Source organism: Doryrhamphus excisus, chromosome 1, assembly GCF_030265055.1.
Source record: "Doryrhamphus excisus isolate RoL2022-K1 chromosome 1, RoL_Dexc_1.0, whole genome shotgun sequence".
In the NCBI taxonomy this organism is placed as follows: Eukaryota; Metazoa; Chordata; class Actinopteri; order Syngnathiformes; family Syngnathidae; genus Doryrhamphus; species Doryrhamphus excisus.
Window position 1 is genome coordinate 7,622,334 of NC_080466.1, and position 24,056 is coordinate 7,646,389.

General features: G+C 41.4%; 2 protein-coding genes across 5 annotated transcripts; one reads left to right on the forward strand and one right to left on the reverse strand.

Annotated features, from left to right (window-relative positions):
- Positions 1-512: 512 nt before the first annotated feature.
- LOC131134918 (transcription activator BRG1-like) lies at positions 513-19,744 on the forward strand. 3 transcript variants are annotated; one of them, XM_058080625.1, is made up of 34 exons: positions 513-649; positions 1,085-1,311; positions 1,921-2,053; positions 2,173-2,697; positions 2,775-2,876; positions 3,742-4,000; positions 4,079-4,205; positions 4,294-4,467; positions 5,325-5,498; positions 5,586-5,759; positions 5,864-5,911; positions 5,997-6,127; positions 6,773-6,830; positions 6,898-7,007; positions 7,098-7,245; positions 7,548-7,711; positions 7,789-7,855; positions 8,559-8,669; positions 9,093-9,335; positions 10,422-10,535; positions 10,831-10,938; positions 11,077-11,163; positions 11,440-11,486; positions 11,570-11,736; positions 12,881-13,044; positions 13,463-13,723; positions 13,811-13,888; positions 15,126-15,344; positions 15,422-15,687; positions 15,825-15,933; positions 15,997-16,098; positions 16,178-16,310; positions 16,405-16,544; positions 18,138-19,744. In XM_058080625.1, exons 2-34 carry the CDS (start codon positions 1,096-1,098, stop codon positions 18,171-18,173), a joined length of 4,995 nt encoding a protein of 1,664 aa, XP_057936608.1. In that variant the 5' UTR covers positions 513-649; positions 1,085-1,095; the 3' UTR covers positions 18,174-19,744. The 3 variants fall into 3 exon arrangements, with proteins under 3 accessions (XP_057936608.1, XP_057936616.1, XP_057936625.1); XM_058080633.1 differs by having other exon boundaries at positions 15,425-15,687; XM_058080642.1 differs by having other exon boundaries at positions 2,778-2,876; positions 15,425-15,687.
- A 1,685-nt stretch (positions 19,745-21,429) lies between these two features.
- On the reverse strand, positions 21,430-23,850 carry LOC131139834 (cyclin-dependent kinase 4 inhibitor D-like). Of its 2 annotated transcripts, none has more exons than XM_058089771.1 (3): positions 23,651-23,850; positions 23,198-23,327; positions 21,430-22,368 (listed from the first exon to the last, which is right to left on the reverse strand). In XM_058089771.1, the coding sequence occupies exons 2-3, from the start codon at positions 23,321-23,323 to the stop codon at positions 22,015-22,017; spliced, it is 480 nt and encodes a 159-aa protein (XP_057945754.1). In that variant the 5' UTR covers positions 23,324-23,327; positions 23,651-23,850; the 3' UTR covers positions 21,430-22,014. The 2 variants fall into 2 exon arrangements, with proteins under 2 accessions (XP_057945754.1, XP_057945746.1); XM_058089763.1 differs by having other exon boundaries at positions 23,198-23,366; positions 23,651-23,847.
- Positions 23,851-24,056: the final 206 nt, after the last annotated feature.

Consider the following 24,056-nt stretch of genomic DNA (forward strand, 5'->3'; position numbering starts at 1 on the left):
ACAGCTTTTCTTCTTGTCACTCACACAAAATCACCTGCAGCCATGATTGACACCTGCTGGCGGAAAGTGTCTTAAGCTATGTGAAATGATGCCAATGTTAGGTAATGATGGTCAATGACAGAGTCATTACACAACAGAAACATGTGTATCATCTACCAGTCATTTTGCTGATATTAAAAACAAAGATTAATTCAATTTTCATTTAATTAGGAAAAACAGACAAAAATCTTGTCTCCTAAGACTGTCCAATTGATTGTAATGGGCCTGATAAAAAAATATATATATATATTTGGCAGTTCATGTAATTTACGTTACTGAAAGCAAAACAGATGTGTGTATATATACGTTTTTATTGATTTTGATGTTGTTTTACCTTAATGTAAAACCTTATTTTATCATTTTAACCAACGCTGCCTGTTTTGTTATAGTTGAAACCTATTTCCAGACTATGTTTTTTTGATTATTTTTTGTGATAAGTTGTCTACCGCGCATGCGCACTGTCGCGCAGCGGTGACTAGACATTCGGTCATAGAAGCCGTGGTGCTGCTGGTGGAGGAGGAGGTGGAAGAAGTGGTGTAGTTCTGTGGTGGGGAGGCGTTCAAGCCACGTCGGTGACACAAATCATCGCTCGAACGCCGATCCAAGCAGGGTGAGTGCATATTTGCTGCGTGTGATGTGATAAATGGGAAAAATGTCACCCAAAAATACACGAAGGGGCGCAGACGTCCATTAAGGACTGTCAGTACAAGTACAGTGCAGGTAGGTCAGTCGCACTTGCACAGTCCGCCATTCCCCCTTTTTTACATTCAACCACACGTCCTTCCACACATAAGAATATATTGCACAGCCTTTGCTCGTGTGCTTTATTGCGATCAATTCAAGTCCAGCTGTGGATGGACGCTGCAGCTTAATGCGCACTACGGGTGATTAGGCGCAGCTTTTGATAGGCGTTGGGCAGATTGCATACATATGCAGTACAGACTTGAGCGTCAATCTCTGATTGGACGACATCCTCCACATAATTACATGTCGTTATTGTATACAAATGCAGGTTTTGCACTGATAATGTGCCCTTCCTTGTCAGATCCAGCAGTCATGTCAACCCCAGATCCCCCCATGGGAGGCAACCCTCGCCCAGGTCCATCCCCGGGTCCAGGTCCCTCTCCTGGAGCTATGCTGGGTCCCAGCCCAGGTCCTTCCCCAGGCTCCACTCACAGCATGATGGGACCGAGTCCTGGACCTCCTTCCTCTGGACTCCCTCAGCCAGGCCCATCTGGGTACGGCCAGGACAACATGCACTCCATGCACAAAGTAAGGATATTGTGGCTACTTTATTAGAGATTACTTGATATTTGACAGAAACATCCTTGAAAAGATAAAAAGCCCTTATGCACCACAGTGGTAATAATGTTCTTAATTGCTGCTATAAAAGCACAGCGGGGACAACCCACAAATGCATAGAAATTGATAAAAAAATAATAATAATGAAAGTATAACAATGTAATTAAAAAAGATCAAAATAGCTTGGCTTTATTTGCTATTTCACAAGAGAATACAAGTACCGTATTGATCCCAATATAAAACCACCATGAATATAAGACCTTATTCTTAAAGACACTGTGTATGTGTGTGAGTGACAGGAAGAAAAGCTTTGACTTGCCTGAGAAGTTGATAGACCCCCAATATAAGATATATTTTTCAGATATTTTGTGGGGATAAATAATCTTATAATTGTCAATTATCAACTACTTATAAAAGTTAAATTAATTGAAAATGTGCACAGGTGGAATAAAATTCTATACTGTCGTGTCATTATGTCATATGAGCCTTTACTAGTAGTTTGCAAAACCAACAACCACCTTTGTAGAGGTAACCTATTTGCATATATTCAAAATGTCTCGTGTTCTATTGTCTTTTCAGCCCATGGAGGCCATGCATGACAAGAGTATGAGCGAGGAGAGTCGCTTCAGTCAAATGAAAGGAATATCAGTGAGGCCTGGCGGGCACAGTGGCATGGCCCCCCCACCCAGTCCACTGGACCAACATTCACAAGGTTGGCAAATCAAGCGCTCCTATTTGAAGCAATGGTGTGGTCATGAGGACTGGGTACACTCATCGGGAAACAACCATAGCACAAGGTCTTTGTCTCCAACCTGTCTCTGTGTCTTCCAGGTTACCACTCTCCATTAGGTGGCTCAGATCATTCTAGTCCAGTCCCGTCAAACGGTCCGCCATCTGGACCTCTACTTCCATCCTCCTCCTCATCTTCCTCTTCGATTGGCCCTGGATCTACCTCCACACCTTTAGAAGGCCCCAGTGGAGATCAGCACACATTGGGCCCCAACAACCGCCCAGGAGCACTTGGCAGTTCAGGGCCTGGTCCCAGCCCTGCACCTAACCTAGGCTCCACTGTCCCCAGCCTAGTGGCAGGCCTTGAATCCTCCAGTGGCCTTGCTGGACCTGGAGGTCCTGGCGGCCCTGGGGGTCCTACTCCTTTCAACCAGAGCCAACTGCACCAACTGAGAGCTCAGATCATGGCCTATAAGATGCTGGCCCGGGGTCAGCCCCTGCCAGACCACCTCCAGATGGCCGTGCAAGGGAAAAGACCTATGCCCGGGATGCAGCAACCTATGCCGAGCTTGGCTCCAGGAGGTGGACCACCAGGACCGATGAGTTCAGGCTACAGCCGAGCTCATGGTGAGGACAGTCAAATTAAGTCTTTATAACAATATGAATACAAACTAAAATTTAATACTAAAGACAATCATTCTTAGTAGGAATGATGGGTCCCAATATGCCTCCCCCTGGTCCACCAGGTAGTGCAACTGGGATGCAAGGACAAAACCACAATGGACCACCCAAGTCTTGGCCTGAAGGTTTGTGGTTGGGCTGTGAAAATTCCTAAAAGTGATAAAGCACATAAAATGTGAATACACTTCAGTGAAGTATATATTCTCAAGAGACATTACTATATACTGGAATATAGTATCCCTCATTTATCACTGTTAATTGTTCTAGATTGGACAGTGAGAAGTGAATTTTTTGTAACTTTTTTGATTTTTTTCAATATTAAAGAATAGACTATTTTTATATGGCGTAGAAAACTTGTTTACAATCTTCTATATACAGTTTTTAACTTTTATTCGAGTCCTCTAGACATGAAACAACACCTTTACATTTGTATTACCCAATATAGTCCATATACTGTAATAGAGAAAATATGAAGCCGTAGACATAAATCAGATAACAAAATCAGACGTTAGCAATTCCTTGTTGTTTTTTTGCAGTGGTTGCTGCCTCGTCAACGCTTGTATTACCCAATATAGTAGTCCAGGACTTTATCAAAGTGGTGATCGCCGACCAATGTACTACCATTGTACAGATAGGGACTGGCAAGGTTTGACGAAGAGAGGGATGACATACACTGACGGGTGGACTTTTACTTCTGGGGGTTGGCTGATGAGGGTGGGGGTAACTTGATGAGTTTATTGGAGATTTGCGCACAGTGTGCTTTGGGGAAGGTGTAAAATTTTGGACTCATGCAGCCCCAGAACATGATGCTACCACCACATCATAGTACTTTACACTAACTACTCTAAAGTACAGTATATCCAAGTGTCATGGCTATAGTGTTGTCTATTGAGAATACAGTAAATAATAAAATGGTTGCTGAAATTTGAGGCCTATTCTCACTTTTGTGAGATACTGCAAGTTTTATGTCTAGATTCCATCACTTCGCAGGCCCGATGGTGAATGCAGCTGTGCCATCCAATGCCCCCCAAAAGCTGATCCCTCCTCAACCCACAGGACGACCGTCTCCTGCTCCCCCCTCAGTCCCCCCCGCGGCCTCCCCTGTTATGCCTCCGCAGACCCAGTCGCCCGGCCAGCCGGCACAGCCTCCTCCCATGATGCCTTACCACAGCAAGCAGAGCCGCATAACCCCCATTCAGAAACCCTGCGGCCTGGACCCAGTGGAGATTCTGCAGGAGAGGGAGTACAGGTATCAGCAGCTTCCTTTCTCAGTTTGTTAGTTGTTGGACTCATCTTGAAAGAACTCTCAAGTAACAACTGTGCACAGGTTACAAGCTCGCATCACACATCGCATTGCTGAGCTGGAGAATCTGCCAGGCTCTCTGGCTGGAGATTTACGTACCAAAGCTACAATCGAGCTGAAAGCTCTCAGACTTCTTAACTTTCAAAGACAGGTGAAAACCTCTACAACCACACTGAAATATTTCATAAGTCATTGACTTGATCAGATTGTATTTATTCTTGTTTGTTTTTCATGCCCAGCTGCGACAGGAGGTGGTGGTGTGCATGCGTCGTGACACAGCTCTTGAAACGGCTCTGGACGCCAAAGCGTACAAACGCAGCAAACGGCAGAGTCTGCGAGAGGCCCGCATCACAGAGAAACTGGAGAAGCAGCAGAAGATTGAACAAGAGCGCAAACGCAGACAGAAGCATCAGGTAGGCCACTTTTATTCAAATGTTTTCATGTAACACAGGTACACCTGTATGATCCACGGAGAGCCTTCAACTTTCTTCTTGTAATATTAAGACTTTCCTACTTTTTTTCTATGAATATACAAAAATGATGACGATTGGGTCCCAAAATTACATCTTTTTTTCTCAGAATATACACCTTTTATTCACAGAAAATGACAGTTTTATCCTAAAATTAAACCTTTTTGATCTGACTATACAGCTATATTCACAGGAAATTCTCACTATTTTGTCCTTTTTCTTAGCATTTTCATAGGAATGTGGACTTTCATTGAAATGTTGACATTCATCTCTTTTTCATATCATTTTATATATAAAATTTTATATATAATACAACTTTATGTACTGATCATGTACTATCATTCTTCATTCTAAATTATTAGTTCTCATAATTTTGCACTTAAAATTGCACTTTTCATCCTTTAATATTATGACTTTATTCACCAAAATACAACTTTTTCTCACAATATAAAACCATTGTTCTCTTACATTATTGTAATATTGCAACATTGACATAATTTGCAGCTTTATTCTTCTAAAATTATGACTATTTTCTTTCAATAAAAATGTTTTTGTATTTATTGCAAGTTTTCCTCTCAGAATTATGGCATTATTTTCATATATCTAATATGGCTCTATTATATTCATTTGTGTTGAGAGTATCATGTATAACTAAGCATATTATCTTTGAATACCATATATTTTAATATAAATCTTGTATTAATCACATTTGATTTTGCTGGTTCCCATTGAAGTAAATACGTTGGCTTTTTCTTGCTTCATTGAATTATGTAATGTTGTCGTCCACCATTTTATTTTAGGAGTATCTCAACAGCATCCTTCAGCATGCCAAAGACTTCAAGGAGTACCATCGTTCCATCACAGGCAAAATCCAAAAATTGACCAAAGCTGTGGCCACTTATCATGCCAACACTGAGCGAGAGCAGAAGAAAGAGAACGAACGCATTGAGAAAGAGAGAATGAGGAGACTTATGGTAACATGTCATCACCTATCATGCTGACCCACACAACACACGGTACACGCCTTCTAGCTGACTCTATATGTGTGACTTTCTACTCAGGCTGAGGATGAGGAGGGCTACCGTAAACTGATCGACCAGAAGAAGGACAAGCGTCTGGCCTACCTGCTGCAGCAGACTGACGAGTATGTGGCCAACCTCACGGAGCTGGTCAGAGCACACAAAGCTGCACAGGCCCTCAAGGAGAAGAAGAAGAAGAAAAAGAAAAAGAAGAAGGTATGAAGAGGGCAGTAAACAGATAGTTATAACAGTTATACATACATTCATATGTACTGTACATACATACAACATTAGGTACACCAGTGATTCTTCTGTTGCAGGTGGAAAGCCCTGAAGGACAAGCTCCAGCTCTGGGTCCTGATGGAGAGGTGTGCAAAAGCAGCATTTCTTGGTGATACTTTTTTTTTTTTTTTTACTTCCATTAAGAATGTTAACTCTAATCTCACTCTGCAGCCTCTGGATGAGACCAGTCAGATGAGTGACCTGCCTGTGAAGGTCATCCATGTGGACAGTGGCAACATCTTGACTGGGGTGGATGCTCCGAAGGCAGGACAGCTGGAAACGTGGCTGGAGATGAACCCTGGGTAAGACATCATTATGAATGCGGAACAGATGCATTGTCATTTATCAATCTGAGTGTACATTCAATGTACAGGGCTGCTTACCTTTAGAAATGGGTTTAATTTAGTGCCTGTAGGGATTTAAATATGGGAATGCTGCTTCCTAAATGCTGTCAACAAGGCATCACTCTCACATCTCTGCCTTGTCTGCGTGGCCTTAGAATCTATTTGTTGAAAATTATAGGATTGGTTCAATAAATTATTACAGTAAAAAAAAAAACAATTTTAATTGTAAGTGCTCGAGATTATGATAAAGTGCTATAACATTGGAAGCATTTTTAATACAATAATACCAAATTTTATTTTTCTATTTTTAGATTTATGTACCCATCTATCCTCATTAGTAGTGCAGGGTATGCTGGAGCCTATCCCTGGTGTCTTTGGGCGAGAGGCTTTTATAAAAAAAAATGTATTGTATTTTTTGTTATTATTATTATTATTTATACTATTTTACGTCCTCAGATTTAAATTACTTGATAGATAGAATTTGCAGTTGGGTGGTTGAATAACTTTGAGTGCATAATTTACAACAACAAGTAAAGTACCGGTAGTTTAAAATGTGGGTTTGAATGCAGATGTATACGAACCCTCAATACTGTGTTTGTCCAGCTATGAGGTGGCTCCACGCTCTGACAGTGAAGACAGTGAGGATGAAGAGGAGGAAGAGGTGAGCGTTTGGGTTTGCACATTGGTCTCCAAATTGTCAAATTTGGCGGAACTGTATTTTGTGGCAGGAGGAAGAGGAGGAGCATCAGCCTTCAACAGCGCCAACAGAAGAAAAGAAGAAGATTACAGATCCCGACAGCGAGGATGTATCGGAAGTCGACGTGCGACACATCATCGAGTGAGTGCGCAAACTTAATCAAACTAAATCTAGAGATGGAGGTTCTCGTGGGACTGATGTAACTGAGACCAATATACTTTTCCTGTGCAGGAATGCTAAACAGGATGTGGATGATGAGTACAGTGGAGCGGCATTTGCCCGAGGACTTCAGTCTTACTACGCTGTGGCTCATGCTGTAACTGAGAAGGTGGAAAAGCAGTCCACTTTGTTGATAAATGGACAACTCAAACAGTACCAGGTAAACAATCACCAGTTAAATAACCAGTAAAATAACAAGTGTCCTAGATGTCTTCCTTGTGGGACACCATAGAATAAGTCAAGTTTAACATGTGATCAGCCACGGAAACAGAACATTTTCTTTTACTTATGGAATTCTGGATGATTGGTAACGAAATCCTTGTGGAAGATTGCATCTTCAATAAGATGACGAAATCTAAAGAAAAACACAAACAATAGCACAGTGGACACGTACAGTATATGCTGACTCTGTGTTTTATGCTAGCCTGCTGTTGTGTGTCGGAATAATTGCTTGTGTGTCAGATTAAAGGTCTGGAGTGGCTGGTGTCCCTCTACAACAACAACCTGAATGGCATCTTGGCTGATGAAATGGGTCTAGGCAAAACCATCCAGACTATTGCACTTATCACGTACCTCATGGAGCACAAGAGGCTCAACGGACCCTACCTCATCATCGTACCTCTCTCGTCAGCTAAATTTCCTATATCCATATTCATTTTGGAACAGTTAATTCTTGAATCAATTAACTGTTTCTAATTGACAGGACTCTTTCGAACTGGGTGTATGAGTTTGACAAGTGGGCACCCACGGTTGTTAAAGTGTCCTATAAGGTGAGTTTTCAAGTTGATGCAGGGGATACATGGAAACATTTAATTTCCAAGGTCATTGTATATTAAACCCAGGGAAACACTGTTGTTCAGAATACCCAAGTTTTATTCTATAGTATTGTCCCTTGAGGGGACATACTGTTATGAAGATGCCTGCTAAAATGTGAGGAGTGACAAAAGTCGATGTTTATATTATTTATTTCTAACTAAGGATCGACCGATACATCGGCCGGCCGATATATCGGGCCGATATTTGCGTTTTTTCCTTGTATCGGTATCGACCGATACATGCGTGGGTTCGCCGATGTATTTTTCCATCGCATGATTTACAGTCAGGCATCCGCCGGGGCAGCTTTATGTTGGGGGGTGCGCCTCACGCTGTAGAGGAGCAGTCATCACATCGATGCTAGATAAATTTAAATCTGCCGTTTAAATGTGTTTAAGAAAGCTGAATCCTACTGTGTTCAGTGTTTACATTTCAATAAATATTTGTTTAAACATGAGACCTGTAATATTTGTTATCATGGTCATTTTTTCATGTAAATTGAGGGATCAGAAGCAGTATCGGCCACAAATATCGGCCCAAGCAAAATCGGCCATCGGCTGAGGGTGATGGAAAAAAATCGGTATCGGCATCGGCCCCAAAAAAACCATATCGGTCGATCCCTATTTATAACCTTGTTTCTATATGGTGTCTTGCCTTTAGGGTTCTCCTGCAGCAAGAAGAGCCTTTGTCCCTCAGTTGCGTAGTGGCAAGTTTAATGTTTTACTCACCACCTATGAGTACATCATCAAAGACAAACAAGTCCTGGCCAAGGTGAGCTTATAGCAGCACATCCTTAAATATTTGTCTCCCCTGATTTGACATCTTTTGTCATTTTTTTGCAAATTATTTTATTCTGTGTGAGTTTTTTTTTTGCTGTATTTTGTTGCTGCGTCTCAGTGCTTCCTCCTAGGTGCTACTGTCGTCTGTTCACTACTACGGTCCCACGGTCTTCTGTAGCCGCCATGCTGCCATGCACGCATGTAGTCATATAAGGCTTCCTCACGGCCTTATCAGGTGCGTATTGTAGAGAAGGCTCCATGCAGAGTGCTCAAGGCCTGCCTCATGATGACAGAGGACCAAGACGTCCTCCACATGTGCACCTTCATGTTTTTGGTCAGCTCGGGTGACGTTGAACAATGACAGACAGAGAATGACAGCTTTATCCAGTTTGCACTTCTTACTACCCTCCAACAGATCCGTTGGAAGTACATGATCGTGGATGAGGGCCACCGCATGAAGAACCACCACTGTAAGCTGACCCAAGTCCTAAACACGCACTACCTGGCGCCACGGAGGGTACTGCTGACCGGAACGCCGCTGCAGAACAAGCTCCCCGAGCTGTGGGCGCTGCTCAACTTCCTCCTGCCTACCATCTTTAAGAGCTGCAGCACCTTTGAGCAATGGTTCAACGCCCCCTTTGCAATGACCGGAGAGAAGGTGAGCAGGTCACATCTGTGCTTTATACAATGAGGATTATTTTTCACTTCTACTAGTATGACTTTAAAGTAGAAAAGATCTAAATTGAGCGCAAACCTCTGCCAAACCCTTAGTATTTGGGATTGTTTGACATGAATGAGGCAGAATGTGTCCTTTATTGTGAAACCACACAAAAAACCACACACAATTCCTCTAAGACGGGGGGGGGGGGGGGGGGGGGTTCTTAACCTTTTCGACCTTTTTTTCACTGATAAATCAAATCCACTCACATTTTAACAAGCTAAAATATGAATAAAGTTTAATGAATAATAATATGACATGAGCACGGCGGTCTAGTGGTTAGCATGCAGACCTCACAGCTAGGAGACCAGGGTTCAGTTCCACCCTCGGCCATCTCTGTGTGGAGTTTGCATGTTCTCCCCGTGCATGCGTGGGTTTTCTCCAGGTACTCCGGTTTCCTCCCACATTCCAAAGCATGCTAGGTTAATTGGCCACTCTAAATTGTCCATAGGTATGAATGTGAGTGTGAATGGTTGTTTGTCTATATGTGCCCTGCGATTGGCTGGCGACCAGTCCAGGGTGTACCCCGCCTCACGCCCGAAGACAGCTGGGATAGGCTCCAGCACCCCCGCGACCCTTGTGAGGAAAAGCGGTAGAAAATGAATGAATGAATGAATATGACATGATAAGATGTGATCACCACAAAGCTTTTTATTAAACCTATCTTAACTTTTGCTAATAATTCATGGAACAAATCAAGCACGAAAATGTGAAGGCTTAGGTCAGGCTTATTAATAAAAAAGACCAATATTTAGATTTTACTTTTAAAGCGCTAGATAGTGTCAGACCACACTCCACACACTGGGCTCGCGGCTCCGATAACATAACATAACATGGATAACATACAGTAGCATAGCGGCTAGCCTATCTCCGGTGTCTTCAGTTGATACTATGCAGTTGATCCTACTACGCAGTCCCACGGCTCTCTGTTTTGGTTTGAGTCGGACCTTCTGGAACAGATTGACATTAACCAAGGCACCACGGCCGTTCTCACTGCTGTGCATCTGTCCTGTCACTTCCCTGCAGGTGGATCTCAATGAAGAGGAGACTATCTTGATAATCCGTCGTCTGCACAAAGTTCTCCGTCCCTTCTTGCTGCGCAGGTTGAAGAAGGAAGTAGAGGCACAACTTCCAGAAAAGGCATGCTGAGTTTATTTCGCAGCAAGGATACTGTACATTAGACAATAGTGGCTTTGTTGAGTTAATCCTGTGTGTCGAGAATGGTAAATCTATACTGCTATACAAGCTGTAGAGTGACCACTTATTGTCACGACCAGTTTCTATAGTATTGTTCCTTTTCCCTGAGAAGATATAATGAAATAATTGCTGAAAGGGACATGAATAATGGACACATCAGAGAACCTTTTGTTTCAATCACAGACCATTAATGTATTATTTATATTCCCTCATTAATGTGCCTTGCCAATCCCTACAGGTGGAGTATGTGATCAAGTGTGACATGTCGTCTCTTCAGCGGGTGCTCTACAGACACATGCAGGCCAAGGGCGTGCTGCTGACTGATGGCTCTGAGAAAGACAAGAAGGTGGAGGATAGACATCGTTTGGGTTTAAAGGCTGAAATCAGACAAAGATTTATGCCTTCTTTTTAGCGTGTCAGCACTGTTGGCTTTGCCACAATAGTTAGCAATATAATAAACATCTGCTTTATTATGCATCATCAGGGCAAAGGAGGCACCAAGACGTTGATGAATACTATTATGCAGCTGAGGAAGATCTGTAACCACCCATACATGTTCCAGCAGATTGAGGTACTGTCAAGCAACATGAAATAATAATAAAAATAATATGATATGGTATTTGAAGGAGCATAGTAACTTTGTAATGTTCCAAGGAAATCGTTATATTTGTAGAAGTAAGTAAGAGGTATAATAATATTATTACTTTGTTCTTGTAAAAAGCTTTATTCACATAATATTGATATTTCTGTGGTGCTGATACTCCTTTGTAATAGTGTACACTTGTCAGGATATTTGTGGGGTTAATTTATATTGTCACAATTGAAGTTCACTTTGACTCTTTTGCAGGAATCCTTCTCTGAACATTTGGGTTTCTCTGGTGGAATAGTTCAAGGGTAAGACCGTATAATTCCTCCGCACACCCACTCATATGTACTCTGTATTCTTACCATATGTATTTTTTCCCCTTGTCCATCAGCCCTGACTTGTATCGAGCATCAGGAAAATTTGAGGTGTTAGATCGAATCCTACCCAAACTGCGAGCGACAAACCATAAAGTGTTGCTCTTCTGTCAAATGACATCACTGATGACCATCATGGAGGACTACTTTGCCTACCGCAATTTCAAATATCTGCGTCTAGATGGTAATATTCTTTCATTTCTTTGCAAGTTAATTATGATAAATTGGGTGTTTTCGCTCCTGGACTGACCCTACACTTGCACTCAAGTTCCCCACAAACAAAGACAGGTATGCGTCATAAAAATGTTGTAGATTTCTAATACTGATGGTTATAAATAAACAGGACAGCAGACAAGACTCACAGTGTGGACTCACACACAATATAGTTTAATGCTAATTTGTTGGCTAATTTGATTGCCGTAATTTGTATGTATTTTCACTGTTTATTTTCAACTTTGAACCCTGCATCTCGTACAGAGAATCTTGTGACATCTCCTATACTTCAGAACTACTACAAATCATTTAAATACTGTGCCGCTGACAAGTGAGCGATGAAACATTAGCTCTTCCTTTGGCAGGGGCCAATCACAGGCTATAAGGGAACTCAAGACAACCTGGTCAACCAATTGGAAATCTCAGGAGATCATTCCTCAATATAAGTCTGATTCATGGTGTAATCTTAGAATGAAGGCTAAATTCGTCACACAGCAACTTAACACTCAAAAGGTAGCGAAGAAATATACAATAATATACTAGCTTTGCCTAGCTGTCAATGGCTGCAGCTAACTAGCTAGCTAGAATTATTTGCCCATTTTCTCGTCTTCAGACTCCAAATGTGACCTTTTTACCACAGTGACATTTTGTTTTTAAAACAAACAAGCAATGTGGTTAGTTTGGAGCTAATGTTTGGATACTACGTTCATCAGGTATGTGCTAACTTTTTCAAGTGTCTGTTGTTATCCTGATACTAATTGTCTTGTCTTCCAAACACTATTTGTGTTAATGAACATTACCTATTTGCCAGGGGCCCTTGGAATTGTCTAAAGGCAACACTGGCTCATCATAAATAATTTCAAAAACGTGCAATGAATCCATGTGATCGGTATTGGCTGATATAACTCACTAATGATCGGTATCGGAATCTGTAGCATCAAATCTTGATAGGAACATCCCTAATATATAACTAGGAAAATGGCCCCAATCAAGATATCGTCAAACTGACAATTTTTGAGGGCAGTCAGGGCAATCAGTTCTAGCTTACTCACAACCCTGAACAAAATGGTGGTGTGAAGTGAATGAATAACTGACATTATTGTTGGTCCTGCCAGGCACCACCAAGGCTGAAGACAGAGGAATGTTACTGAAGACCTTCAATGATCCTGAGTCCGATTATTTCATCTTCCTGCTGAGCACTCGAGCAGGAGGCCTCGGCCTCAATCTCCAGTCTGCAGACACTGTGGTCATCTTTGACTCCGACTGGAACCCGCACCAGGTGTCATTTTAATTATTTTTTTTGTCATCTGATTCTCTAGCACCCTCATCTTGAGCTTGTCACCCTCTAGAAATGCTCTCTGGCCTTTAGTGGGTCTTTAGTGACCCACTAAGATATGTATCTTGTATCTATCTACTACTGAATTGTTAATTCATTGATATGAACATGTTTATGTTTCTTCTTCTCATAACATCTTTTCTTGAGGCTTCTGTTTTTTTGGAATAAGCAGCTGAAAATGGCACCAAAATCTCAAGAAAAAGCAAAACACAACTGCATACTTTGATAGCATACAAATGCCAATATTTTGTGTGGCTTTAGATATTTAGTATTTGTAATTGTTATTAAATTGTGACATTAACATATTTTAACTACTTTAGTCTACATTAGGATATACATTTTGTGTTGCCCTTGTCTCCAGGACCTGCAGGCCCAAGACAGAGCTCACCGCATAGGCCAACAAAATGAGGTACGCGTGTTGCGCCTGTGCACCGTCAACAGCGTGGAGGAGAAAATATTGGCCGCCGCCAAGTACAAACTGAACGTAGACCAAAAGGTCATCCAAGCAGGCATGTTTGACCAGAAGTCATCCAGCCACGAGCGCAGGGCCTTCCTGCAGGCCATCCTGGAACATGAAGAGCAAGACGAGGTCTGGGGTCAGGAAGTGTGTCTACGTATAAATGTGTGTGCGTGCACCAGCAACACACCCACCCATTTTTAGAGACTTCTCTTTCTTATTCTCTGCTTTGCTGATTTTTTTCATATTTAGGAGGAGGATGAGGTCCCAGACGACGAGACGGTCAACCAGATGATAGCCAGGAGTGAGGAAGAGTTTGATCAATTCATGGTCTGTATTGATCCACTCAAAACAAAACAACTGCTGTATTTCCTGTAGGCATGGACACAGTCATTCATTTTCTACCGCTCACGAGAGTTGCGGGTGTGCTGGAGCCTATCCCAGCTGTCTTTGGGCAAGAGGCAGGGTACACCCTGGACTGGTCGCCAGCCAATCACAAGGCACATATAGACAAACAACCATTCACACTCACATTCATACCTATGGACAATTTGGAGTCAACAATTAACCTGACTAATTTTGTTTGGTTATATTTTTTAATCATTTTTAGATTGCAGAAAAATACAGGAAGCAGTTTTTTTCTACAGTTAAATCATTATTTCAAATAAACTTTCAAAATACTGCAATCTCTGGACTGTAAATCACTACTTTTTTCACATGCTTTGTACCCTACGGCTTGAACAACATGGCTAATGTATGGATTTTTACGGGCTAATGAGCCGGTATTACCAATTACAGGGCTGCTGAGTCATACTTTTCACACGCCTTCACACTACACCTCCCATTCCTCACACATTTATAGAAATTCAGCCAAGCACCCATAAAAGCTGCGTCAAGTGGGTTTGTCCACTGCTCCGTTACATCAATGTTGCCGCCATATTGGATGCGTCAAGGCTGCGCTGTCAATTTATACAAGTAAATATACTCGTTTTCATAAAACGCCTTTCTACAAAGAAGTTGAAGTTAGTGCTTCTTGTTTATACATTCACACATGCATTAATATACTTGGGAACCATTCGCTCACCAAATATTTACTGCATGTGTGAATGTATAAACGGAAAATAGGTTGCAGATCACAGTAAGTAATCTCAAAGAACTACAGTTCCCATGATGCTTAGAGTGCAGCTTCAGGAAATAGGGCCACTAATATCACATTTTGAGTTCTTATGCAGTGATTGTGTTTTGATCTGACATACCTTAAGTAAGTTTGATCGAATGTAGAATTACTAGAGCTTGGTTGTTGTCAGCTGCGGCAGCTAATGAACTAGCCAAATTTGCCACTGTAAGGAACCTCATTTCAGTAATTTTCCCCAGTATGTGTTATGGGTTGTACGGTGTAATATCCTACCGTAGACATTCTTTTTTTAAAAACAATCCTGGACAAAACTTGATTTCTCTGAACTATCTATCCAGCATAATCTCGATGATACAACCGTTACATTTCGAATACATTTCACATGACTACCTAATTTTCACTGTATGAATGAATGCTTTTGTTACCTCCCAGCGTATGGACTTGGACCGGCGCCGCGAGGAGGCCCGTAACCCACGCCGCAAACCTCGCTTGATGGAGGAGGACGAGCTTCCCACTTGGATCATGAAGGACGATGCCGAGGTGGAGCGCCTCACCTGTGAGGAGGAGGAGGAAAAAATGTTTGGACGAGGCTCTCGCCAACGGAAGGAGGTGGACTACAGCGATTCGCTGACCGAGAAGCAGTGGCTCAAGGTAACTGGAGGAAAAGAGTGGGCATAAAAGTAGCGTGGAAGTGGACTGACTTGAGTCTCTTGTTTTTCCCTCCTGAGCAGGCGATAGAGGAGGGTACCCTGGAGGAGGTGGAGGAGGAGGTGCGTCACAAGAAGACAACGCGGAAGAGAAAGCGGGATCGAGACCTGGACCTCCCCGTTCCCTCGTGCTCCTCAGGGGGACGAGGACGAGGAGACAAGGATGAAGATGCAAAGAGGCAAAGGAAAAGGGGACGACCGCCTGTGGAGAAGATATCTCCCAATCCCCCCGTCCTGACCAAGAAGATGAAGAAGATCATTGATGCTGTCATCAGATACAAAGATGGGTAAAAATTGAAAAGCAAGATCAAATGAATGTTTGCTAGCAATCCCGAAATGTATCACCTTCTTCCATCCATAGTTTGTGGTAGGACCTTGTTATGTATTAGCTTTGGTCTCATCCTGATGATGTCATGTCCTCTAGCACCAGTGGTCGTCAGCTCAGTGAGGTGTTCATTCAGCTGCCATCAAGAAAGGAGCTGCCTGAGTACTACGAACTCATCCGCAAGCCTGTGGACTTCAGAAAGATCAAGGTATCGTCACAAGATTTATTTTTTTTTCCCCTTCAATTCAATAATGTCCTTCACCAACACTAGGAGAGGATTCGAGGCCACCGCTATCGGAGTCTTGGTGACCTGGAGAGAGATGTCATGCTGCTTTTCCAGAATGCTCAAACCTTCAACCTGGAGGGATCACTGGTGATCACCATCCACACAAAAATTCGTAAGCATTGAACAACATGCAGCGACGGTGATGTTTCTTACTCGATGTGAGCAGATATACGAGGACTCCATCGTACTGCAGTCTGTCTTCACCAGTCTGAGGCAAAAGATCGAGAAGGAGGAGGAGAGCGAGGGTGAGGAGAGTGAGGAAGAGGAGGATGAGCAGGACGACGGATCAGAGTCTGAAAGTAAGAAAAGTGGGTTTCTATGCCCCTGACAGCATTAATAGGCTTCCTATTTATACATTGTTCCATCCCTGTGTGTGTGTGTGTGCATGTTCAGCTCGTTCCGTCAAGGTCAAGATCCGACTGGGGAGGAAGGAGCGAGGAGGAGAACGTGGAAAGGGACGTAGCAGACGATCGGGACGCACCAGAGCCAAACCTGTGGTTAGTGATGATGACTCTGAAGATGAACAAGAGGAGGTAACTTACTGTGTGTGCGTGCATGATTGTGTGTCCACTCACTGATCACAATATTAGGTACACTTGTACACCAGAGATCCAGTAATGGTATAGTGTCGTCCCACTCCCATCCTGGCTCCAGTTTCTCAGCTTCATTCCTTATCATAGTTTTACATACGTATTTTAATGAATGAATCATGCATGTTCATGGTTTATAATAATAATAATAATAATACATTTTATTTGTATAGCACTTTTCAAGATACTCAAAGACACTTTACAGAAGAATGAAGTTGAATAAAGCAAGTAAACAGAATAGAAGACACACCAAAATACAACATACACTGTTTACTATAGTTTGTCAAAAATATATATGCATAGTTAAGCAAATCTGACATATTTTGGACCGAAATATCCATTTTGAAGCATAGAAATTGGTAAATGAAGTACAACACAAATATAAGGCATCAGAAGACACATTCCAATTATGATATGTAGTATTCTATACTGGTCACTAGGTGTCAGTGATGTTACTTTAATGGTGAAAGGTACACGCACCAGAAGTAATTGCGGGAACAACAGACATTTATTGCAGATTTGAATCAGAACCAATTAACTGTGATAAATGAGATATTTTTAAAAATGCCTTTTTATAGATACTTTACTCAGCAGCGGAGAAATAGCAATATTTAATATATGTTATTAAAGACAGTAGCTACCCGCATATTTGTGGTTCAGCATTTGCTCCACCTTACATTCAGTTTTCTTTACATTCTTTACAAAATTACATTTTTATTATTATTCTGAAATTAGTCATTTTTTGCAAACAACTCAACTCATAGTAATAATCAGACTGTGTATATATATTTATACTGTATATTTTGTATTTTCATTTTTAATGGATGTGTCTGCACCTACTTCACCAAAACAAATTCCTAGTATGTGTATGATCATACCTGGCAATAAAACAATTTCTGATTGTTTTAAAAATTGAGGGAGTTGAAAATCTACTGAATTCTACAGGGTCAGGCAAAATGATCTGACACATTTGTAGGTTAAATAAAAGGCAAGTAAAGAACCAAAAAAGTGTTTTTATTTTCAAAAAGTACATATAATGCCATTCTGTTTCATTATGTTTTCAAAATTAAATCAGTTCTGGCGGCGTGAGGTCGATTTTTGTTTCAATGCAGATCCAGTAGCTCATAACAACATCGTGTTTCGAGCTGGTACGGGATCATGTCTACCAAGATTGAAGTGCAAACGGAACGCTCGTTGTGTTGCAGTTACAGATTTGTTTGTTTTGATAAACATCACCAGTCCAATTCATGGCAGCAACTGAAAAAGAAACGAAAAACAATGGCATCATAAAGAAACAAAGCAAAATGGCATTATATGTACTTTTCGAAAATAAAAACACAGTTTTGTTCCTTTACTTTATTTAACCTACAAATGTGTCAGATCATTTTGCCTGACCCTGTGTAAAAGCCCATGTCAAGGCTCGATCTCTATTGCTTTCTTTGTCATCATTTGAGAAACAAGCTTATTTATTTATTATTACATTATTAATTCCAAGTTAAATTAGGAAACACGTGTTGTGTGTGTGTATTTTCTTAGGATCACTCTGTCAGTGCCACTGACGAAGAGTCGTGAAGTGCACTGAGAGAGAGTTGAAGAGAAGATACGCTATGAAGGGACCATCCTCCTGCTCACAGTCATGGGAAAAAATGATTAGACCAGCCTTCAATTGCTTGTTAATTTTAATGTCTGGTTCCACTCTAAGTATGTTATCTGAATAACACAATGAACACAACAACATGGAATTCAGTACAATGCCATAGTTATTCATGTAAGCACTTCATTTATTTTGGTTATTAACCAGAAAACCATGGAAATGGCTAGAAATACCCTCTTAAATTAAACTATTACTAGCTATTTTTGTTAACATCATTATATTTGTAAAAACAAAAGCACCTTCAGTTGTGCCAGGCATTAAAATGAAGAAATAAACTGAAAAGAACAAGGCTGGTCTAGTCATTTTCCCCATGACTGTACATAAATTCCTGTTTTGGGTCTGCAGACTAAAACCTCCATCCACCCTCAGTCACAACACAAATACTGTGGAAGAGTTTGAAAATACATGCAAAATATTGCACTTTAAGGACACAAATGAGCTTATTACGTCCTTGGCAACTCATAAATGTTGGTTTTTGTATTCTAATATATGCATGTTATGAATTAGGTCATTACCAAAATGCTATCATCTCATTGTGGTAGCAAGTTGAGCGAAAAAATACGAACCATTTATTCATTCTTTATAAGGTGCTTATAACAACATTATCAGCCATTTTAGTTTGGTGAAGTTTACTTTGACAAAGACTACTGCTTTTAATCCTTATAGTAACGTAATTAATTGTTCAAAATGATCTGTAGGTGGATTCCAAGCCATTCAATACAAAGTATTATAGTGAACATGTTTTCATTATATTCATATGAATATCATTGCAGGTCTTGTAATACAGTATAGAGGTTAAAAATGGCCAAAGACATTGCATATAAGTCAACTAAATAGACAGTAGAACATAGTCTCCAAATGCTGAGGTTTCATTGCAGTAATCCTGCATGGTGTCCTAACCAACCGTCACATTTAGAAAGCATTATGTACGTTGCATGTTTGGGTCGGACTTCTTCTTGCGATCCCGCAGCATTTTTCCGATGATGCCAAAAAAACGTCCGACAGTTGTTTGACTGAGGGTTAATGGTGGTGGGGCTTCTTTTTGTGTATGTTTGCCTCAAAGGTATATGCTGCTTTAACCTGGTCCCATAGCACTTCAAACATCTTAGAAGCACATCGAGGTCTTCATCCATCAAATAAGTACTGTATCTTTTAATTGCGTTCTAATTTATGTGGTGATTTTAGGATGTTAAAAGCTATTTCATCTACTTTTCATATTGTTTCAAGACAAAGGACCAGAGGGACAGTAGCTCTTCTCTGCTTGTGAACGCCTCATGGCTGTACGGTGTGGTATATTCTGTATAGACCATTTTTTTTGGTGTATTTAGACTTTTTTTTTTCCAGAACAGTACTGTACTTTATCATTACAGTATGTCAACGGTTGAACTTAGGAAACGTGCAAACAAAACATCACTTCATTCTACTTTAACTTTTCAATCTGTCTGTGCTATGCTGTGTTGTTGAAGGCAAATTAAACAATAAATTTGTGGAAAAGTCTGTCTGATGTATACAATTTATTATTTTAAACATTGTTCATTTTGAAGAACCCCATGTGAAACATTAAGCAAAACCCCAAACCTGAACCTCAAGCTATAATCTAATTCAATCAATCAAAACAAGACAATGCAGTGAAGCACAAAAGCTTTTTATCTTTGGTCGTTTCTCCTCTTCTTTCACTTTTCTCTTCTCTCTCTTAACCCTTAATCATCATCAAACTTCTCATAATTTGCTCATTTAACAATGAAATCATTTTATTTGTATATAATTTCTTTTGTAATTTACTTAGTTTTACCCTCTAATGAACATCAGCAGGAAAACTCACCCCTTTCGCTACTGGGTTTGGTTTTATCCACTTCATGATGGGTGAAATCTAGATTCATCTCGATGCATTTGCGGGTATCGGTAAAATCCGATTGCAAGCCCCGTTTTATTATGCTGTTCCCCAAGTACAATGAATGCACCATCATTATTTCGCGTATTGAATTGAATACGGACGGAAGCCGTGAAGCACATACAACTACTAGTAAAACAACATGGACGTTCGCACGCAAGCAGCAGCGAGGAAGTTTCTATATTTAATATATGTTTGGAAACACTACGGATTCGCAAAGAACGACGGAAGCTCGACAAAACGTCCGTCATTTGAAAAAAATGCCGCTGCCACACGGCAGTACGACTAACATACAAACACCCTTAAAAAGTGCATAACACCACAACACGTCCAAGTCTCCCGCCACGTCGTCGGACACCAGGGAAAATCAAGCAAATCAGGTCAGTGGATCTTCAGCTGCTTTCCTAATTGTCCAGGAGCTATTTGTCCGTCCCCAAAAAGTGCATATATCGTTAAAGTATCGTATCGCTGGCAGTGCATTGGGATGTGTATCAATCGTCCTCAGTGCTGAGATTCACACCCCTAGTATGCATGTGCTTTGTAGACTTGGAAACGGCCCACACTGGGGGGGGGGGGGGGGGGGGGGTTCTGAGGTTATGGGTTGAAGTCATAATTTTACAAAAAAAAAAATTAAAGTGTTAAGATTATGAGAAAAACTTTTCTAAAGCCTTTTTTCCCCACTAAAAACGGTTTATAGAGTCAATTTCAGTAGTGTCAAGCAGCAGTATTTGGCTTTTCCAAATGTGTTGGTAATGGTGTTAACACATGTTTGTAACTTTAATATTTTCTTGTACCATTACAAAAATTACATCTTTCTTGTGAAAGCTAACCCCTCTCCATAGTACAATGTTATTTTCATGATATCGCCAATGTTCACAAAAACTATTCCCATCATTCTTGTGCATTCTTAAACTATATAACACCCCTCCAACAAGGCGTGTCGTGTTGACTCATACCTTATTTTTGCACATTTCCACCTTCTCAACCAACAAGCCAAACTAACTAGCATTTTGTTTAGCTAGGGTGTATTCTTTCCCCCCTGCAAGTAACGCCCTCATCAGCCATCAGTCAAGTCGTGGAGTGATCAGGTACACGCCTTGTCATCTTTACGGTTGGTTATGGGTCATTGTTTGCATGTCAGTGGCCACAACATTAGGAACAGCTGTTTAATCTAACATGATATTCAATTCTAAAGAAGTGTGACATTAGACAAGTTTGTTATAAATATGGTCAATGGTGATTAATGAGGAAAAGCGGCTACAAAACTGATTTCAAGTGTTCCAAACTTTTATTTTTGTGCTTTCGTATTCAAATAGAAAAGTGAAACATTTCACTTTTGTATTAAAAGTATTATTTGTATAAATAACATTTCAACAAATCACAATGAATGATGCATTTTACAAAGTCACAAGAATATTACTGCTATTTCAACAACAATAAATAATTGAAAGTCTAAGTTCATCTAGTTAATAGGAAACAACTATACAATGTAATTACGCTGCACCATTTGAAGAGTCATCAAATTGAAAACAAAAACACAAGTTATCAACGGATACACAATGCAAATGATGCAATCGTGACAAAAACACTGGGAGGGAAACGGGCTAATGTGCACTCCCAAAGAGATAAACATTTGTATATAAGGTGCCTAAATTGCACTGTGCAAAAGAGGTGCCTACTGTGTGTAGCCACCCACTCACTGAAAAAGAAGCTGCCATGACAAAATGTCCTGCGTCACGCATGCAAGTTGAGCTACAATGAACAAAAACAAACCTTTTACACAGCAATGAATTCAAGTCACCAGGTTTGAACGACACACACAACAAACATATGAGGTTAAGATTAGCACACCAACAAGCCAGCAGAGACTAAGAGTGAATGTGAGCAAACACCAGGTGGACCATGTCTGGCTCGTGTGACGCTCGAGCCACGTCTATTGCAGTCTGACCGCTTGCGTTGGCATGCTTCAGGTCGGAGCGCGGCGCCAGGAACTCCACCACGTCCAGGTGGCCCTCTCGGATGGCGATGTGGATGGGCAGAGCGCCGACCTGGTCCGCCACATTGACGGAGGCACCGTGCGCCACCAGAACCTGAAGCGTGTCCAGAAATCCTGTGCGGGCGGCGTCATGGACCGGCGCAATCCCTTGCTTGTCCTGGACGTTGGGATCTGCTCCTTTTTCCAGGAGCAGATCTGCAACCTTGGAGTTTCCCATCATCATTACCTGCAGGGGGGCAAACAACGCTTTGTCAAGATCTGTCGTCTGATATGTTAGCTTTAGCCTACACGCAGTTAAACCCTGTTTTTTTTTTCAATGCTCCACTTTTAACTTCAACGGATTAACTAAACATCTTCAAGCTTTTTTGGCCAAAGTTGACAACATCATTAATTCATTTTCTACCACTTTTTCCTCACAAGGGTCGCGGGGGTGCTGGAGCCTCTCCCAGCTGTCGGGGGTACACCCCGGACCGTTCGCCAGCCAATCACAGGGCACATATAGACAAACAACCATTCACACTCACATTCATACCTATGGACAATTTGGAGTCACCAATTAACCTAGCATGTTTTTGGAATGTGGGAGGAAACCGGAGGAGAGCATGCAAACTCCACACAGAGATGGCCGAGGGTGGAATTGAACCCTGGTCTCCTAGCTGTGAGGTCTGCGCGCTAACCACTCGACCGCCGTGCCGCCTTGACAACATCAATGAAAAGAAAATAAGTTTCCAAGTACACTGGCTCACATTCAAAACAATACAGCTCCAGTTTATCACAGGTGATTAACTTCTTTTTACACTTTGAAGAATGCATCTCCGCATCCCATCATTGTTCTTTTGTTTCTACAGAACAGTGTTTAACTTACTTTTACACTTAGAAGAATGAAAATGTTACTTGTGGTGACAACAGTTTGACACTGGAAAGATGCTTGTGTGCATAAAGATTGCTCCACACTTTGAATTGTAGATTTAAGAACAGTTCAGGTGTATTTTTAGAAAACAAACAAGACTAGCTGTCGCTCAGCACAACGTCAGTGTAATAATCTTCATGTGTACCTGTAGTGCTGTCCTGCCAAACTCATTGACAGTATCGGGATGCAGCCTGCATTCCTCCAAGATCCTCTGCACCTCGCCGAGGTTCCCTTTAGCCGCTGCTTCCGTCAAGGCTTTAGCGGCATCCATCTGACTGAAAACCATGTTAGACTGCAATGTTCACCTCTCTTCTCTGAAGGGGGAGAGGCGGACACGTCTCAGACAAACACTGGATAACGAAAGGCGACGATCAAACGCGGAGAATTGACGTCTGCCGTAGTTAGCTATATACCACAGCAGCTGGCTCGCCGTTTCCACACCAAAATGTCTATCCGACTTAACATGATTCGGCTACATCCGTCTATCGGTGACGGCGACCGAAAGCGGCGACATGTCAACTGAATTTTGACGGCGGTTAGCATCCAAGCTAACGGCTAACATAAAAGAGTGAATAGCTAAAAGGGGGTTTAAACTTACCTCGCTCGCTTTTTGTGGGGAAGTTCAACTACGTCGTCAAGCTCTCTGCCCTCTATGTCCTCAAGGAGCGGTAATATTCAAATGAAATACGAAAAATAAATGTTTATCAACATTGGAAAAACACATTTGCGCGCTGAGCTCTCAACACAGTTGCGTCTCCAGTGTACAATTTACAAACACAGAAGAGGAACCCGCGTTGACCAATCACACCTCGCCTAGAGGGTAGGGTTTTGCCATATATGGTCAAAAAAGGCGGAGCTACAGCTAGATTACTACACTATCACCGTGGCAACAGCAACGGTCAGCCAATGTGAACGCATTGGAAGAAAGCGGGCCATTCGTATACGTTGATGTTTGTAGAGGACATTCAATAATTTATGTCCTACAGGCTTCTTTGTTGTCTGAA